General features: G+C 36.8%; 2 protein-coding genes across 2 annotated transcripts in view; both read left to right on the top strand.

The window, feature by feature from the left end:
- LOC146159055 (DNA excision repair protein ERCC-6-like) overlaps positions 1–16,905 on the top strand; it is a 29,875-nt gene extending 12,970 nt beyond the window's left edge. Inside the window, exons 10-19 of the mRNA XM_083384669.1 lie at positions 7,594–7,685; positions 8,130–8,257; positions 8,864–8,968; positions 11,070–11,188; positions 11,936–12,055; positions 13,758–13,906; positions 15,282–15,379; positions 15,886–16,027; positions 16,338–16,390; positions 16,768–16,905. Coding sequence (XP_083240795.1) covers positions 7,594–7,685; positions 8,130–8,257; positions 8,864–8,968; positions 11,070–11,188; positions 11,936–12,055; positions 13,758–13,906; positions 15,282–15,379; positions 15,886–16,027; positions 16,338–16,390; positions 16,768–16,827 — 1,066 coding nt within the window. The 3' untranslated portion in view covers positions 16,828–16,905. The remainder of the gene's footprint in view (positions 1–7,593; positions 7,686–8,129; positions 8,258–8,863; positions 8,969–11,069; positions 11,189–11,935; positions 12,056–13,757; positions 13,907–15,281; positions 15,380–15,885; positions 16,028–16,337; positions 16,391–16,767) is intronic.
- Positions 16,906–17,284: 379 nt separating this feature from the next.
- Positions 17,285–19,706, top strand: LOC146159054 (uncharacterized). The gene is made up of 4 exons (XM_083384842.1): positions 17,285–17,304; positions 18,092–18,281; positions 18,932–19,063; positions 19,545–19,706. The coding sequence occupies exons 1-4, from the start codon at positions 17,285–17,287 to the stop codon at positions 19,653–19,655; spliced, it is 453 nt and encodes a 150-aa protein (XP_083240968.1). The 3' UTR covers positions 19,656–19,706.
- The last annotated feature ends 562 nt before the right edge of the window (positions 19,707–20,268 follow it).

The raw sequence follows: 20,268 nt of genomic DNA, 5'->3' as shown, positions 1-20,268 counted from the left end.
GTAAACATCTTTGGAAAGTGAAAAACCAGATACAGCCAAGAAGCCACAAATGCATAAAGGAATCCAGCAACAAAAGTCAGTAAAAAGCAAGCGAGAAATACGTCTTTGCAATTTAGTGTTGGCTTGTTTCTTTTTAGCTTTCGACATGTTGTTACTTTTAATATAAATGACAATATAAGACACCAACATAAAAATAAACAATGTACAGTTAAGGGTTATCAGAAAGGCTGAATATTGCCAAGAAGACTCATTTCCTGAAGCAAATAACCTAGGCATACAAACGCTAGTTTCACCATAGTAACCAAATTCACCTTTGATAGGAAATCGTGGAAATGTTGAGCTTATTAGTTGTTTTATGTCATACCAAGGTTGATCAGTAAAATTATCCTTTAATATTCGTTTTGCAAGGAGCAGTGTTTCGTTTCGGGAAACTCTGTCGGTTTTATAAAATAGATTTGGAAACCAAACGTGAGAAATAAAGTAACCAGATGGGTAAGGAAATAAGGGTGCGGCTGCAAGCAAGATACTTACAAGCCATACAGAAATACAAGACAAGTAAACTTTACACAGTTTTATATCCCTAGTTTCAAAAGGATTACACACAGTATAAAGTCGATAAGCTGTCATTGTTGCCATAATTAAAGCACTTGCATCAGAAGCTAGGATTACCAGAAAACCAAACAAACTGCAGGGAATACTGGTTCGCCATGCGGCATCATTCAAACAATAATCACCTGAAAGTTGGGCGCCTTTAACAGCTATACCAAGCAAATAAACACCCATCAAAAAATCAGCAAAAGACAGATTCAAAATAAAAAATTGATTCATTTTCTTTATTTCACTGGATTTCTTATGACTAGCAATTTCCTTAAAGGTGGTTAGAAAAACCGCAAAGTTTCCACCCACACCTAGAAATCCCATTACCCAGAAGATCGCTCTAAAAAAAAGGTTTGCAATCATTTCTTTCACATTTGAAAACACGGTGTCATACTTGCTAACATCCGGGCATTCGTCACTTGCGTCCGAACACTGTTGTAGTCCATCTTCAACTAAGCTGATGTCGACCGACAAGGGTTCTTTGTTGACGCAATAAAACCTTGTGTTCTTGCATCGAGACTCCAGTTCATCTGTTTCGTCATCACAGTGGATTATTCCGTCACAAAGCTGAATGACGTCAATGCTGGTCAACCTTGAGCTGTGACGACAATTGTAACGTTTCGGGCAAAGGTTTTTTTCAGTTTCGTTGCAAATTGATTCTTGTTGCCCTGCTATTGTTAAACCCCTGCAGGCAAGTACATCATATACCCTACTTGATAAACACAAGTCATCACAGAAAGGGGGTCGGGTTGCACAATCATTACATTCATCAGACAAATATTTACACTCTGGTCTTCCGTCGCATTTCGTCGCTTTAGTTAACGTATAACTGGAATAACGCACGTCAAAAACATTGCATATAACTGTGTCTAAACTTTGTTTCTGTGAACCACTGCACAAACTGTTGGACTGTCTAGCACAACTGACTTCTTCATTGCATAAAGCTTCCTCGATATTCACGCAGTCAGTTTCATTGTGGCAATGTATTTGGTTGAGAGGGCAAGTGTCTCTAGCATCGCCCAATATTGCCTCACAAACAGTCTGGTTTCCACATAGGCATTCATCGGAAAGATCGTAGCAGTCCACAATTCCGTCGCAGACTTGCTGTTGAGATATCACCAGTCGTTCATCCCTGCATAAAAAGCACTTAAATTCATCTTCAACGAAGCACAAATCTGACTCGTCTCCACATTGAGCAATATCGTCGTAAAGATTCGCTTGTGGTAAGCGACATGTCTTTGGCTTGTGCGATGTAAGCGTTATTTCTAAACATTTGAATCCGAAGCCAAGTTTAGAATTGATGCAGCGGTCGTGATTATGGCCAAACAATCTGTCATTTCGCTGGTACAAATCTGTAATAACCATGTTCGAGCAAAGCCACTCTCCAGTGTAGCAACGTTTGTCTTTTCCATCTTCACAAGGCCCTAGTATTTTGCTGCAGTTGAACTGTTGGTTGTAAGACCGAAACGAAAGCAGAATATCCATGTTGAACTTATTCGAACAGCGCCAAGAATTATGAAAGTAACTTACTTCAGACCAAATACAAGGTTCGTCGTCTCCATTTTTACAATCCTCAACTCCATCTGCAAGTTGATGTTCCTTTATGCACTTCCCGTTTGGTTTGCATAGACTTAGGTGGGACAAACAACCGCACATTAGATGTCTACCAACCTGACAAGTTGTGCAGTTTGACTCGTCGCTATTGTCGCTACAATCCTTCACTCCATTACAAACATAGCATTGATCAACACAAACGCTTCCATTTCCGCATTTCCATCGATCGTCGGGGCAAGTTGTACAGTTCGACTCGTCACTATTGTCTTCACAATTATTAAATCCATCACAAACAAAACTTTGCTCGATGCACTTGCTTTTATCGTCACACAGCCAAGTGTTGTTTTTGCAAGTTGTACAGTTCATCTCGTCACTGTTGTCGTCACAATTTGCAGTTCCGTCGCAAATCCAACCCTGAGAAATACATCTGCTCTTATCTTGACAAAACCGGTCTTCGTTAGAGCAGTTTCCATTACAGTTCAACTCGTCGCTCCCATCTTTACAGTCTTTTATTCCGTTACAAATCGACTGGTAATCGATACATTCACTCCCGTCTTTGCATCTCCACTGAAAGTCATCGCACGTTATCGTGCAGTTCAATTCGTCACTATTGTCGTCGCAGTCCTGAAGCCCATTACACACCGACCTTCTAATAATGCATTTGGTGCCTGTTTTACATTTCCAAGGCCGATCTTTGGGGCAATGTGTACAGTTCGACTCATCATCGCCTTTGAAACAGAGCCTTGATCCGTCACACACCCGACTTGGCGGAATACATCGTCCTTCAAATTCGCACCTGAACGCGCCTTGCTTGCAAGTTTTGCATCCCAATTCGTCGGTAAAGTCGTCACAGTTTCCAAACCCATTGCAAACATCGCATTGGTCGATGCAGGCTTTTCCGATTCTACATTGCCACTGATCATCTTGGCACCCTAAAGAACTGATTGACAGTTTCACAAAGTTGAGTAAAATAAGAAGTGCCAACCGCATTTCTTCAAATTTTACCCTTTGACTTATTTCCTATTGGTTTCTAAAGCTTTACGAAAAAAAAACGTACAATTGGTCAACTTTCTTAAATAGTTTATTTACTTGTAACAATACTCTGAGTAATACACTACATAAATATGCTTTCTACTTAAAAATACAGCCAATGCCTTGATTTAACAAGACTCAAGTCACTGTTTTTTTGTTTTGTTTTTCTCGAGTCATTCGGACAAAACACTTGGGTTAAAATGTTGTTTAATAAAAAAAATGTTAGTTTACAAATTACTTGATTTGGACTTGAGATATTTCAAAATTACTTCTTTTCAACACTGATGGGATTCATTGACTTGGTCGAATTTTATGTTTCGTAAAGTTTCAAACTCTTTATTTCATTATTTTTGTTAATATAATTATAAAATTTGGAATCTTCGTTGATTTGAATTTAATTGTATTTTACAAAAACTCAAATTTGTTTAAATGTACACCGAAAGCCATTGCAGACTCACCGAATCTGTTGATATGATGCAAGCAGGGCAGGCCAGAAAAACAACTAGCCTGCAGTGAGGTTCGAACTCACGACCTCCGGTCAAGCCGGGACCGTCGCTTTACCAACTGAGCTATGCAGGCTCAGAGAGGAGCGAGTCGAGAAACAACCATGCGCCAATACTTGCTCAATCTGTTAGTACAAGCAATTCAATCGAAGGGGATCCACAGTACCATATCTTTATTCTTGTTTAACTGTATTGATAAAAATCAAACTTATTCACTTACACACTTAGGACCTTTTAACGGCCAACTGAAAATAATATTTTGTTTTTTTACCTTTCTTTTGAGAAAATAACAGATTTTAAGTTTAAGTTTGTCATGAATAAACAATTTTTTTTATTTTCAAAATCAAGCTTCGGTGATTAGTATTCACATAGATAAAAATGAAATATTTCTTTTATCTCGATAAAAGTAGTTTTACAGCCATGATATTTCATGGTAAACTTGCGATACACGAAAAACGCAAATTGTCAACGCAGAAATAATATACAAACAGTTGATACTAAACACTTGGATTGCCAAAACTAACTTTGAAACAATTGTAGTAACTATAATGAACCAGCAAATCCACTTTTTTTTCTACAAACGTGCTTTTTGTAGAAGAGTATATCTCTCACTGGTGATTGTATTTGCCAACCCAGCCTTTTATGTCCAGTCTTTTTACTCTTTTTTAAGGTGAACTGGTTAATTGTAAAAAGACAAAACTGAAGCCGATCTTAATAAAGGCACAGCCAATATGTTTACAGCCAATATGTTCGTACTTTAACTGGAGAATCATACTAATAAACAACACATAACAAGATTAACAGCCAATCCTTTTTTTCTGATCTATATTTATACCTGACAAAGTCTAACTAAGCATGAATAATTCAACGAACTTTTTATTAACCAAAAAAATATATAAAACTGCATGGTTTGACGCACCAACCGTCATTACGGTTGACTGACTATTTGCGGGTTTATTCGCGGCAAGTTTAACCGGCTGGTAAGAGGTAGGTTAACGCGCATGCCACGCGGGTGCCGTGAACTGTTTCGCAGGTATAGTTTTAAATACAATGTATTTAGGCAAATTGTGTTTTTAACAATTGAAGTAGAATACTGTATATTGTGAGAAGTTAACTGTAATATAAAAAATCAATCCGAATTGATATTTAGTTTAGGTCAATTAGGAATACTGTTAGCCCACCAAGTCAGAAAGACAAGGTACAGATTTTGTAAGCATATTCATTATACACAGAATATTTTTTTAAATAAGTGAAACTAAGAGAGCGTATTGGCCAAATGAAGAAAATTATATATTGAAGGAGTTAGTTCATTAAAAGAATGTGCTACGCAAAATTAATAGCAGGCATTAAGAAACCAAATAATTTTCAAACATCTGCAAAAGGTGTTGGAGAACTGTTCTCATAGTCCTTTGACGAGATATCTTTCTCATTTGATAACATTAGTTTTCTGTCACTTGTCGTTTTTTAAAATACATAATTAAAAGGTCACCCTAATCAGGTAGTTGTACAGCATAATAAAGTGAAGCCAGTTCATATTCGAAAATAACTGTAACAATACTAATAAATAAACAACTGTTAGAATTGAGTAATAATATTGTGAAAACAACTGCAACTCAATTAAACAGCGCACATCTGTAACCCGCTTGCATGCGGGTTAAGTCCATTTGAATCGAAGCCCTTAGCGCGGTTAGAAGAGAAATCGCCTTTTTCTTTTTTCATGCGTGCTAACCCGCATGACCCAACCCGATAATGTAAAAAGCCTTAATGAGAGTAACCCAGGAAATTATTTTTATGTTATTTGCTTTTTGTCAACGAGACTAATTTTACCAGTAGTAAAATTACATGCGCCAATGCAGCCATTTAGGGTCAGACGTTTTACTCTTTAATAAGGTTAACTGCGTGTAAATTGGCGTTTAGTTTTTGAACATGTTACAAATGCAGTATGAACTCTATCGCCCTAATACGCTTACAGTTAACTAGGTACAAATGTTAATTCGGTGCTCATGTAACTAAACTGGTCATTTCAGCACAACTATCATTGTTTTTCGTCAGTGGTTCTCAACCTTTTTGTACCCGTGGCACCTTTTTGTCGCGGACCCCTTGTATTTTCTGGTGTAATATGTGCGTTTAGTTCTTTTAATATTTCAGTATATCTGCATAGGGCACCGTATGTTGATTTCTGCTGCTGCATCTACGAAGCAAGTCTTAAAATTCGTGGTTGTGTTTTTGACATTGCTAGACGCATGTCGTCTTTGCGAACGATGGCATGAGGTTAAACCAAAATCCAGTACTTGTGAACTGTTGTATTGCTGCCATTCATTTCACAATATACTTGTGTTACATCACAATGGAAGTGCTACGTTATATTTAATACGATTTACAACATGTTACAATGTGATTTAAAGAATGTGATTAAGCACATATCCCAGCTTTAATTAATTTATTAAAGTTATATTTTGACGTTTTTGCGGACCCCCTGAATACGTTTTGCGGACCGCTGAAATACGTTTTGCGGGTAAATTTTGTTTCCCACATTATATAAATGAATCTCATTTTTGAATATTGAACACAATCGATTTTTGAAAATCGTTTATGTAAATTTTGACAATCGTTAAATCATTGATGTTTGTGAAACACTACAGAGCCAACTTAATTGAAAAGCAGTTACCGCACGAATTTGTTTCTTAACAAGTGCATTCAGTATTTTTTACAAAATATGTTTGTTTAAACCAGAGGTCGGCAACCTACGGCCCGCCGTTGTAATTCATCCGGCCCGCCGCCTCTTTGACAAATTAGAGTCCATTTGACATACTTTTTGACTATTTTAACTACTTCGCGTGTCATCATTCTACATCCGGTTTGTTTACGTTTTGATGGTGTGCTTTCATCTAGATCAGCGCTTCTTTGCCGTTGCGCCGTGGAAGGCCGCCAAGTGCGTCACAGGAAAAACGGAAAACGCATTCGAAATATTGAACATGTATTTTTTAACAAATTTTTTATTTTCGGCAATGTAATAAAAACTTGTAAGAAATTGAAAAGAAATGCCGGCATACCCCCAAAAAGTCGCGCTCGCTTCGCTCACCAGGTGTGCATTGACTTAAAAGATTAACAAACACTGAGGTAGATTAACTATTAAAGTTATTGCGTTTCCTCAAAGAAGTTTTATTACACTTTTTGTTTGTAGTATGCATGACGACATGTGAACTCGAATTTTAAACCAAACAAACGCCTTTTTCGTGCTTGGCGCCAAAACTTTACTTCCTCCTTAAACGTACCGTAATTAAACAATTTTTTTATGCACGCGACTAGAAAAGGGTTGCCGAACCCTGCCTTAGAATTATCCTTATGCAGATGACTCTCTTAATGAGACTGCGAGCGTTGTCTCTTTATCTGGCGATTTTTCGGCTGTTAACACGAAATATTTATTTTCACAAAAACCTGGATTCACAACTTTATATTTTGTTTATCTGTTTTGTTTACAAAAAAACACCCTGAAGCCTATTCTATTGTTACGTAACTATTCCTGTTGTTTCGTAACATTACGATGTTTAATATACAGGTCATACTAATTGTCAATAAGGAGCACAGTTGCTCTGGAAAGTTGGTAAAACGCTGTGGGACAGAGGGCGTTAATTATGTCAAATATTTGCTCTTGCTAGATATAATAGACTGTTTTATAGCATAAGCTAAAAATAGCGTTAAATAATGCTAGTTGTATTGTAAAAAATTGCCAAAATAAAATGTAGAATAACAGTTGCATTTAAAAATGTAGTTCAGGCTTGAAATAGTAGACTAGTTCAAGTGGTACGCGTTGCAGCACAGAGCGTCCAAGTGGTACGAGATCGTAAAAAGTTTGGAAACCCCTGGTTTAAGATCACTTAACATTACGCTGTTTATTTTCTTTCAGAATGTGTGACGATCCCAACTCGAGCGCGATTGAGGATTGCGCCGCCAACAGAATCGACAACATTTCGGACGTCACACTAATGGAAGAATCCGGTATTTTATTCATTTCTTTTACGAAATCGAAACTCAACCCTATGGGGTTTGGCAAAATGAAATTTACAATAATTTTTTTCTCTTTCGTTTCTCTCTTTCGTGTCAAAGGGCGTGTGTCACTGTGTGTGCGACCCGTAAAAAGTTAAACGCAGATCAAGATTTTGAGACGAAAATCAGCAAACGAAGAATCGTCCAGAAACACGATGAAATTCAACCAAAATTAAAAAAGATATTTTTCATGTAGAAGTAACGCAGTTTTTCTACCTAAAGAGTTTTTTTCGTTTTTTAGCCCAAAATGTCAGGTATTGGCCCTCGGATATTTCGATATTTAATGTTTGTGCGTTATTTCATGTTGGTCTAAAAGTGAGCGGCATCACGCATCACCATCAGTACTATACAGGGCCGTCTCTTATACGCGTGCATTGTTTTTCGTGGTTCTTCCAGGAAAGCTTCAGTTCCTTATCCAGCTTCTGATCCAGCTGCGAGACGAGGGTCACCGCACCCTGGTGTTCTCCATGTCACGCAAGATGCTCAACATGGTTCAGCGCATTCTGCTCAACCACAAGTTCAAGGTATACTTCTCGTGTTGTAAACAAGTCATTTTGAAATGATTTAAGTGTCAGTCAAGTGTTTTGCAAAAATACCCAGTCACCTTCAGTTACCAAGTCAATCCTGCGAGTGTCAGATAACATCGGATAGATGTAATACACCATGTTATAAAAATGTGAGTATCGTTTCTCGTCCGATAATAGGAAAGTATCGATGCCGATCCAATCGAAATGATTTGTGCGTTTTAGCGCTGTATTGCGATTCAACGTAGACATCTGTACCTTGAAAGATAATTTTTTCAGTAAATAACAATCGAAAGTACCAAAGATTTTGGTGCTAATTTACATAATAACCCGGAAAACATTGACATTGTAAACTTGAAATGATCTTGTCAGAAAAAAGTTACTTCACACAATTAGGGGAACTCAAAATCGCTACCACAAATGCAATTATAGCATGGCGAGCAACTTAACTTTATAATAAGGTTTTCAATGAAATGATGAACTTTTTTGAATTGTGCTTTTGCATAAAATTTTAAACCCGGAGCTCTTAGGATTATATATTCAGTTATAGATACACAGAGCATTTAAAGTAAATGTAATACCAATATGTGAAATGACAATGTTTAGATCATGAGGCTGGATGGTAAGATCAGCAAAATGTCGGAGCGCGAAGCAAGGGTACGCGCCTTTCAAGAAGATCCATCTTTCAACGTATTCCTGCTAACTACACAGGTGAATCGACTGTTTGTTTTGTTAAATCACAAAACTGTTAAGACTGCGCGAATACTGGATTTTGACTCCGACATTTGTGGAAACTCGACCAATTTGAAAAGGCTATTACCGAAATCAGTTGGCCCATTGTAATGCTTATACGGTATATTATTATGAGTATGTCGTAGCCGTTGGTCAGTTGTTCTACGACAGGGCTAGGTCACAGTATATTCCTCTTTGATGTTGTTTAGAAAGATAGTTTTTCCATTTAAATTATGAAGAATTGACAATTAAAAAATAGGGTTGTTCCCGGTATGAGATAGGAAATAATCGATCCCAAGTAGTGCCGGATTTAAATGAAAGTGGCGGGGCCTGTAGCAGATTGATTTGATGTACAAATAATGACTGGGAAGTAGGCTCATAGTTTTTAATCAACTATAATTTTGAAAATGATCTCTCTCCTGTACAGTTAGTTGCCGTCATACTGTACAGTAGATAGACAAATCCGTAACAAAATGTCAATGCTAGGAAACGTGGACTAACCGTTGGTATTACGTTACAATGCCCCCAAAATGGCGTGATGTTGTAATTATTTTAGTTTAGCAACTCAAATTGTTCGATAAACCAACAATAAATATAAGTTTGTGTAGTCCAACCATTGACAGATTTAGACAAACACGTCGTTAACATGCACCAGTTTTCAAACCTCTGCAAAATGTTTTCCGCTTCGGATTTCGCCAAAAATGTTGACTGCGGCAAAAATAGGAAGAGCGTTTGATGAAAAGAGTTGCGCGGTAAACACGTGTGTTTTTTGTGCGACTGAAAAATCAAACTGAAAGCGAAACTAACCGTTAACACTTTTGTGTATACAGGCTGAAAAGCGTCGAAGTATTTTCAAAGTAGTGGGCACATAATTGTGTTTGCGACAGCACTCGATCAAGGCAGTTGCCTCCAGCGGAAACTACTGTTTTTTAAAGTTTACAATAATATTAGAAGGGACAAGATGTTGGGACAATTAACTTAATCTTACACACATAAGATTCTCATATGCCATTCCAGTTTTGCAAATTACTTAAAAAACTATGTTCCGTTTAGCAAAAAAATGTTTGGCTTACCAAGCGCGGGGCCCGTAGCAGCTGCTACATCTGCTACTAGGTTTATCCGTCCCTGATCCCAAGAAATTAATAACTATGGTACTTGGGTTTATTCGCAAAACACTGTGAAGCAAAATCATGTGTTTTAATGTTTACAAATAAAGCATATTATTCAATAGTTCGGAAATCTGGTTTCAAGGTATTGGAAAAACGAAAAAAATGTATTAAAACCAGGTTTTTAACACAGGGATTTAAATTAAAATAAGGTAATCAGGTGGCACTACATAAAGACAAATTGCATTGAATTCTCAACAAGCTTTCGCACAACCTCGCTTCATTTGGTCAAAGTAGAAATGAAAGCAATTAAAATTCACGAAGTGGAAGCACAAGCCAGAGTAAAAGGCGACAGGAATGATGAAGTTATACACCAGTTGTCCGAAAAGCTTGTGGAGAACTCAATACAATTTGTCTGTATATAGTGCCATCTAGTTACCGTATTTATAATTAGGCAAAAACAGTCATTTGCAAAGATTAATTGAAATTGAATAGCTTAGTTCAGTGGTTCCCAAACATTTTGGGCTCGCGGCACAATAAAAATATTTTAAATATTTCGCGGCACACTTTTAACAGAACAACAATAGAGTCATTTTACAATCGCCCTTAACACACGACAAACTAAATGTAAATGTCTCAATACGAATAATTTGTTAAGGATAGTGCATATTTAAGTCTTAAATGCTTGCGTGTATGCCTATTTAAAATACAAATACTCTATTTTTCAAAATAACAAAAAGTTTAGCGTCACGCTTGACAATCTTTTTAGGCGCACTATTGTGCCGCGGCACACAGTTTCGGAATCACTGGCTTAGTTAGACGATTTGCTCATCCTTTTTTAAACAAAACTCCAACCAACCATATCCAGTCTTGCGTAGCAGATCGTAAACCTGAATCAGATAAATACAAATGAAAATGGCGTAAATCGGTTGGTCAGTCAAAGAACACTAAATTTTTTTTTGTTTTTTTCTTAGGTGGGCGGGGTTGGCCTGACACTGACCGCCGCTGACCGAGTGGTTATCTACGATCCCTCCTGGAATCCAGCCACCGATGACCAGGCCATCGACAGGATTTATCGAATCGGACAGAAAAAGTATTCTTTCGCAGTGCTTTGCTTTTAATTTTGGTATTTTTTTCCCGTCAAAAGGTTTGATTAAAAGCAATGCTTGTGTAATGTTTTGCTTTTATAAAATTGAACGCATTTATGCACACCGGAAGCCATCGCAGACTAACCGAATCTGTCGATCAATGATGTTCAAACCGGGGCTGCGGAGTCGGACTCGGGACTCGAGGAGTCGATTTGTTTTTGCTGGAATCGGACTCGGGATTGAGTAAGACTTTGTAAAACTACCTGAGTCCCAAGTCCGATAGCGCATGCACAGTACCGAATTTGTAAACTGATATGGCCGCCAAATGGAAATTGCAAAGGTGGAATATTATATGGCGGAATATTTTCCAACCATGTATTATGAGTGAATGAATTACACGACACCCCTATAAGTTGGTTGCCTAATATCCACGTTATTTTAGTTACGTAAATTGGTGAAATACAGGCTGTAGAGTCCGGGCCGGACTCGGGACTCAACAAAATCGCACATTTGACCGGAGTCGGACTCGGGTTTATTTTTTTAACTGGAGTCGGACTTCGCAACCCTGGTTCAAACACATTACTTCTGTTAATTAATGTTTGTTGAAATGCAGAAATTTTCAGTCTCTTCCGAAAGTAACAAATAAATTTATAGTTTCCAAAGGAAAAATTGTCGAACTCAATCAACAAATGACGAACTTTGCTTATCAAAGATTATTTTTCTAATTCAAGATATTGTCTTTTGTGTTTCAGGCGAGTCGTGGTGTACCGTCTCATAACTTGCGCCACCGTCGAGGAGAAAATCTACCGGCGACAGATCTTCAAACAGTCGGTGATACAGCAGAGCGTGCAGGGAGACAAGGACCCATACAGGTATATTAGGGTTGTTCAAAAAAACAAATTTCAGTGGGGACCCCCTGGAATTGTTAGGTTGCGTATAAAAAACCCACAAACCAAATCTGAGCACGTTTGGTTCAGTATTGACCGTGCTACGTCAATTTGAAAATTCAGATTTAGGCTAAAATTTTTGAAAAAAATAAATTGTCCTCCCCCTAAGAAATGTTTTTTTGTTCTTTTTTTGCATTGCTTTGCAATTGAATAGCCATAAATAAATCTGTTTTGCAGTAAAAAAGTGAGTAGTGATGATACAAATGTCACATTTCAACAACATTTGTTAGGCTGTTTTATAAGAAAAATGGCTTAAAATTTTAAAATAAAATAGATGCAGCACACATGACATCAAATTAACATAATAGTGCATTTAGTAATTCACACAATTATATCAATTACTTATCTAAAGTTCCAAAAAATGTGCTAAAAAGCCATTTTTCGTACAAAACAGCCTAACAAATGTTGTTGGAATGTGACATTTGTACCATGACTACTCACTTTTTTACTGCAAAACAGATTTATTTATAGCTATTCAATTGCAAAGGAATGTAAAAAAAAAGAAAAAAAAATTTTCAGGGGGAGGATAATTTATTTTTTAACAATTTTAGCCCAAATCTGAATTTTTAAATTGGCGTAGCACGGTCAATACTGAACCAAACGTTCTCAGATTTGGTTTGTGGGGATTTTAGAGGCAACCTAACAATTCCAGGGGGTCCCCACTGAAATTTGACTAAAACGTGTTTTTTTGTAAAACCCTAAGGTGGTATATACGCTACACAGACGTACAAGCAAAAGAAGGGTGGGCCGTGAAGCTCTAGGACCGTTCTAAAAGCCGCAAATGCATTTTGTCTCTTTACATTCTACTATGCTTGACTGTTGCGAGCATGTTTGCGCAAAATAGTATAGACCTTGGTAGTGTTTGTTTTCTAGTGGTTATTAGGCCGGTGCTTCGTTGCCGGCTTTAACAACCACAACAGGGTTGCCACAAAGTGGTTAAAATCGATTTGCGTGTTGATAGATCTTTGAAAAAAAAACTACGTTCTAAAATTCTTTGAATTTATATTTAATATTTAGAAAGTTCCGTTGAAAATCAATGAAAAGAATGTTTTTAACTGTGTCGACCATGGCCTTTATACTGTTTTGTTTTCAAACTATATGTAAAATATTTTAGGTCTTTAACACCTAAAAGATTTTCTCTCAAAGCTCTTTGAACCTCTTTGAAATTTGTCCATAATATTGTGTGGCAACCTCGCAAAAGTTATTGAAACATTCAGACAAAACACAGACCAAACTCGGTTTGGCGCAACCACGTCTTTTGTCCAAGCGAGCCGAAAAGCCGACACTCTTATGTGGTGTTTCCCCTACAGGTACTTTATGCAACATGTGAAGAGGTTCTGGGCCCGCGTAGCCCAAGACGAACTCTTTGCCCAGGCAACAGTTCCTGCAATATTAAAGCGGGAGTTCAGCTGGCGTGAACACATTAGCTCCTGGGTTAAAAGCGTAAACTTCAACACAACCGGATTCGCACAAAATTTGTTACACAAATATTGAGACATTTTGTAAAGTCTGCAATTCTGATATTTTACCGAATAGTAAAAGGCATACCTTGGAACCATCAAATGAAATATTTCTCTGTTTCGTGAACATGTTGTGTATATAAACTTGTGTGGTGATTCCCCTGCAGGTACTTTACCAGCGAGCAGCTGCGCGAGTTGTTCGTTCTTGGTGACGTCACTTGCAGTAACACCCAGACACAGTTGTCGGAGCTTCATGGCCACCAGAGGCGCGTCGACGAGGAGCTGCAACGTCATCTCCACTACCTCGACTCGCTAAGTAGGTTTTAATTTATTTTTTGGTTTATTTATGCTAACAATAATTTTTTTTGGAGAATAGTCAAAACCTATACAGATGTAGATATCATTTTGCACGTTTCCTATGACTCGTTATTCGAAACGTTCAAAGTTGATACCTACTGCTGTATGGGCTTTGAACCTTTGATATTCTTATCACGATTTTATTTTTTGTTTTGTTTATTTGTGACTTTCTGTATGATTTTCTTACGACATGTTTGTTTTTTTTCGTTGTATTTTTACTTTAGATTTTCTTAGATATTTTCTACGGTTCTCTTTTAATTTTCTTAATGTTTCTTTAGATTTTTTATTTTGTCTTAGATATTTCCATGTTTTTGGTTTGTCTTTCTGTACTTTTTTTGTTCTATCCTCAAAGATGTCTGTTTGTATCTTTGAATTTTTACGTTTTTTATCATTTTTATCTGCGAGGTATGAATTTTTTTAACTTTTATCTTTCCAAAAAATATATTTTTATATATTTTTTAGAATGCGACTTAGGCATTGAGGACGCCAGTTCGTTCCAATACAAATTCGTCCATCACCAACAATAAATATTCGATAGTTAACCAAAAACATACAAACAATTAAAACATTTAGCCATAATGTATATCATAGCTGTCATGACGTAGCAAATAAAAAACCAGTTACAATATATATATTGTGATATATATATGTTTTGCATCAAGTTGAAACAACTATTTTTTGTTGGGTGTATCAATTATTTATTTCAAGAAAATGTTTATATTTTTTAGCCATTTATTTAAAAAATGGTTTATACTTTTCAACCATTTATCTCACGATAATGTTTATACTTTTCAGCCATTTATCTCAAGAAAATGTTTATGTTTTTCAACCATGTATCTCACGAAAATGTTTATGTTTTTCAACCATTTATCTCACGAAAATGTTTATGTTTTTCAACCATTTATCTCACGAAAATGTTTATGTTTTTCAACCATTTATCTCACGAAAATGTTTATATTTTTCAACCATTTATCTCACGAAAATGTTTATGTTTTTCAACCATTTATCTCACGAAAATGTTTATATTTTTCAACCATTTATCTCACGAAAATGTTTATATTTTTCAACCATTTATCTCACGAAAATGTTTATGTTTTTCAACCATTTATCTCACGAAAATGTTTATATTTTTCAACCATTTATCTCACGAAAATGTTTATGTTTTTCAACCATTTATCTCACGAAAATGTTTATGTTTTTCAACCATTTATCTCACGAAAATGTTTATGTTTTTCAACCATTTATCTCACGAAAATGTTTATGTTTTTCAACCATTTATAGCAAGACTCTATTGCCCCGCCTCACTACCTACCACTTTTTTTTTTCTTGTGCAGAAATGTTCGGTACAAGCGACCACGACCTCATGTTTAGCTGCAAACCCGACGATTTCGACTACGACAGTCAGATGCAGGGCGAGCACTTCCAACCAAGGGTAACCTCTTTCGCAAATCGCTATAAAATAATTTTTTGGGGAAAGCTGTTGAATGTGGCAAACCTATTTTGTAGATACTTCGTCCTATACGTTAAAGGCTTGTATAGAGACCCTCTTTTTTGCCCTAGGCCCCGTGCTATATATGTATTAATATCGTTCGGATTTTTTGGCTAATGGCTTGGCTAACCTTTGAACCAGCTGTTTTCTTCGATAATTACCAGTATGTATGACATGTATATGTTTCCCTTAAGACACTTTAAAGTTCTGACAGTAGACGTTACTCGTATGTTGTTAACTGTAATCCTGTAAACTTGTAAATACAAGCCATAATACACCGAAAGCCAACGTAGACTCGCCGAATCTGTCGATCGATGTACTGATTATACATAAGCCGTAATCGTTGGTCAAAAAGCAGCCTCAGAAGGGCTAGATCACAATGGTTAACACACATATGTGTGTGCATGCTTCGCTGTACAAGCCATAATAGCTTTCCTTTAATTTTGCAGGTAAAAGAGGCCCAAGACCAAATGTTGGTCGAGTCCGGCCAGTTTACAGGCCACGATGAAGCCAACTTAAGGTGGGGAGGCTTTAACGACGAAAAGAGAGAAAAAGAAAAATCACCGTCGCCCAACATCGAGGACAACGAACGTAAGCGAGTCTTGTTTTGATTGATTTGTAGATACGCTGTAGCGTTGCAATAAATTCTGAAAATAACCCATAGTCGTGTAACAAATAGGCGCGCAGGCAAGTTTACGTGAGATAAACACAGTTTAACATTTTTTATAGAATCTGGTACTCGTTTAAGAACCACTGATTTACGTCAACTAGTTTGTTGCATCTCTTTATTGAATATTGCATCCTAATTTGACTTAACGACTTAAGTTAATAGCCTAACGCTAATAGCTGTTTTCACGGCTTTGTAATCAAACATATTTTTAATTTAAAGTTTTTTTTACAGCTGTCTATCCGATCGGAGAAATCTCGCAACAACTAAAAGGCTTCAACATAAAGGTAAATATCTTAGGAATCTGTGAAACGTAATACAGAAACGCATCGCTGGTTTAGGATAAACATATCTATAGCGGTTTGTAACCGTAAAAACTGTTCCCCAAACAACATCGTCATATTTTATTGGCACAAACTGATACTGGGAACGTTGTTTTATAAATAATATTCGCTTGAAATTTAAACTGGACGGTATTTGCCAGTCTCAGACATTGGGCCGTAATTTAAGTTTTTTCGTTAATGCAACCTTACTAATTTGTTTTGTTGATAATTTTGGTTCATAAAACAACTTCGCCTTTATACTGCTTGTCCCAATTGACATGAAATACTCCCGAGCACTTATTTCATAAATTCAGTTCACTTTAAATTTGTTTTGTCTTTAGACGGAACCTGATGCCAGCTGGGGCTTACCAGACATCAAAAGAGAAGTGGTAATTTACTAAGTAACCTATAGGTTTAAGATTTCGTCGCAAATTCATCTTTTGCTTTAAAAACTAAACGCGGAATCGAATTTACCCGGAAACAAACTTGAGAATGTTAAAGTTTGGTTTAATTCAAAACTGTTGTATTCTCCTTTTTTTAAATAAGGAGCGCAATTTTGCGTGTCACCCTTGAGGTTTATTACTCATGGGCGTATAAGTATAGTTGTACAAAAGAACGAAAAACACACACGGTTATGTAGGGCGCAGAATGCAATCATCATTTCCACGTAAACCTATAATTACTGCGCCTTAGGGACGCGGGAGAAATACAGGAACTTCATGACAGAAATTTATCCGATTTAGGGATACTTAGGCGTAATATATAAAACGTCAAACAAACTTTGCCTTGTATGTTTATGAACATTGCAGGGATGGGGAATTCCCAACAAATGGAAAGACGTTGCTTCCAGTATAAAACATGAACCTTCCACATCTACAGTAAGTCAGCCTCGTCAGCCTCTCATTTTTGTTATTTTAATAAAAAAATGCAAATTGATTTTTCTCTCCAAAACCATTGTTGCCCTAATTTTCGATTTAATAATTTATTTTTTTTTTAAATGAACTCTCCTAAAGTGCGGAATTCACAACTTTATTTTATTACAGAATCACATTCGACGCCCTACGTCATCAAATGATGACGTCATTGTGATAGAAGCCTCGCCGCCTGCGACGCCAGCATATAATACGCCGACGAAAAAGGTAAAATTGGTTTATAGTCCATTAGACAAAAACGGTGCTGCTAACGTTTTGTTGGAGAATTTTGGGGAGAAAATGCGTTCGCAAAGTTAAAAATACGAACGTTTAATTTATATTAGCCAATGACAAGGAGATTTAAAACAACATTTACGATAAACAAGCTAAATAACCGCTTACATTGACCTCACCTGAATATTTCCTCCTCATTACGTGGAATGAAAGACAGACACACAAATGCGTTTGATAACAAATGTGATCTAGCCCCTCGGAAGCTGCTTTTGCGGAAAGCTTATACAGAAGCCGTAATCGTTGGTCAAAACGCAGTTTCCGAGGGGCTAGATTACAGTTGTTAGCACACATGTGTGCATCTTTCATTGAATAAATGATATTGTACTGTGGATCCCCTTCAATGAGGTTGCTTGTAGCTCAGTTGGTAGAGCGACGGTCCCGGCTTGACCGGAGGTCGTGAGTTCGAACCTCGCTTCAGGCTAGTTGTTTTTCTAGCCTTCCCTTGCACATTGATCGACAGATTCGACGAGTCTGCAATGATAGCTTTCGGTCTTCTCCATAAGTGGAAATTTGCTTTTGCCAAACGTAATTTGTTTTCGGTCCAACAGGATGATGACGTCACGAGACCGGGATCGGCGATCTACGTGGAAGAGTCTCCGGAGGTTGTATTTTCCTCTTTCAGACCTTCAACCTCCAACATCCCCGCAGAAGTGAGATTTTTAGGGATGTCAAAAAACCCAAAAGCTACCATAGTTGATAAACCTATGTATTGTCTCTTACTTCATAAAACGATCTCATGACATCATCCGTCAAAATAAAAGCGAAGATAGTATTTTTGAAACCACGATGAAAACTTTGTACAAAGGTTGTGTTAGAGAGTGGTACAATGGACACTAGACAGTTTTACGGTCTCTTTCGTAATTATTTGGTTTAAAAACTAAGGTACACAAATAGGATCACTAATAGCTCATAAAAAAAAACATTCCTAAAAATGTTAAATCAATGCGATTTCGATTTTGATTCCTGATAGTATTAGGTATTGCCCAAATTGGATGAAGGAAGAAAATCATGCCGACTTCACTGGTTTCTGGGCTTTATACATTGTGATTGAAACTAAGAAATACAGAAAACCCGGGTTTTGTGCTTCATTATATGCTTGATAATTTGTTTGCATTTTAAAACCCGTTTTATATTTATTGAAATACCGGTCCAACCCTAATCATGCCTTACCACTAAATTCAATATATCAAAATTAGTGCAGAGTTGAACAAACAAGTTTAAGAGGTGCGATGAAGCACCTGATTACTTCGTAAGTCCTTTTTCAACATGTTTCTAAAAAAAAACTGACCTTGAACCTCAGATCCAAGATTCGTTTGACCTCTACGAGGCGTCGTCCTCATCCGACGAAGGCGATCCGGATGAGTGGAAGGAAGCCTTCAGCAACAGTCGCCTTAACTTAAGTACGACTTCACACGGAACGCCCAATCGCATGGTATTGGATAGATTTTGCGCTTTATTTCTAAAACAGAACCTTATTGAAACTATAAAAATTCAATAAGTTTTCGATAAAAATATTCCAAAAAACAATGGTGTGTAGTGGATTTGGGGCGTATTGGAACGGCGTTTGCCGTTTTCAAACAAACTTTTTTAATTAACTTATTTTTTTTTTAGTTAGCTAATTTTCTTTTAATTAACTAAGAAAACCTCACGACGAAAAATCAAAAATCGAAATTATTTAAAAATGAAACAATAAGTTACAGGCCATAGTACTCTTCAGTCAGTAAAGGTTTCCTTAAAACTCTTAAATTTTAGTTTGTTATTATTCAAAAGTTCGATTGTGGGTTATATTCCCTTATAATATTGCCTACTCACAAAGAAAAAATAAGCTTAATAACACAATCAACGTCTAGAACTCCATTTCGGGCCAATAAAGTATAGTAGGCTGGTAATTTACTTTACGCTTTATTTTCAAGAAAACCCTTGGGACTAAAGAAGAAACAAGTGCCTTGGTGGGGAATTCCCCCCAAAAAACCTTCGCCACTGCAGCCCAGTTAACAGAGAAACGACTTTCAAACGAGGTTTGACTTTCTTTAATTGTTTTCGTTGTATATGGCCGTATTTGTCTAATTCAGCCTTTCTTAACCTGGGGTAAATTTACCCCAGGGGGTAAATTTTCTCGTTTTAGGGGGTAAATGAGCTATCAATCAAAATATCCATCCTGACAGGACAGAAAAAGCTGACAGGACAGAAAAAAGCTGACAGGACAGAAAAAGTGTGCAAGCCATAGGTATTGGTGGCCTACTTTCCTAGTTTAGATTAACTGCTAATTCGAAGTTAGCCTATAGTAGCCTATTAATTTTTTATCATCTTGGGTCGGTAACATTATTTTTCGCGATGATAGCTATTTTTAGTTAATTGGCAACATCGAAATGTATCACAACTATTTATAACATTACTGATTAATTATAATTGCAATTAGTTTATCTTGTATATTTACTGAATAAAGGACACTCTTATGGGGACCAGTCCTCTTATGGCAGGGGTTCTTAAACTTTTTTTATCCCGGAACCCTAAAAATTTTTTTGGCCTCGGTGGACCACAATAGGCAATTTTTTTTAAAATGACGTCCTGAATTTACGTCACAATACAAATAGACTTCATAAGTCTGCTGATTTCGGTCCAAAAATGTGAAAGTAT

The sequence above is a fragment of the Ascidiella aspersa genome, chromosome 3 (assembly GCF_963924565.1).
Source record: "Ascidiella aspersa chromosome 3, kaAscAspe10.2, whole genome shotgun sequence".
Lineage (NCBI taxonomy): Eukaryota > Metazoa > Chordata > Ascidiacea > Phlebobranchia > Ascidiidae > Ascidiella > Ascidiella aspersa.
The sequence above is the reverse complement of the archived record's forward strand: the minus strand, read 5'-3'. Positions and strand labels throughout refer to the sequence as shown.

Bases quoted from the DNA above. Each gene is read 5' to 3' on its own strand.
- LOC146159054 (XM_083384842.1), top strand. From the start codon at position 17,285: ATGAACCTTCCACATCTACA. The intron at 18,282-18,931 runs GTGAGATTTTTA...CTTGAACCTCAG, and splicing joins CCTCCAACATCCCCGCAGAA to ATCCAAGATTCGTTTGACCT. The intron at 19,064-19,544 runs GTATTGGATAGA...TTTATTTTCAAG, and splicing joins ACGGAACGCCCAATCGCATG to AAAACCCTTGGGACTAAAGA.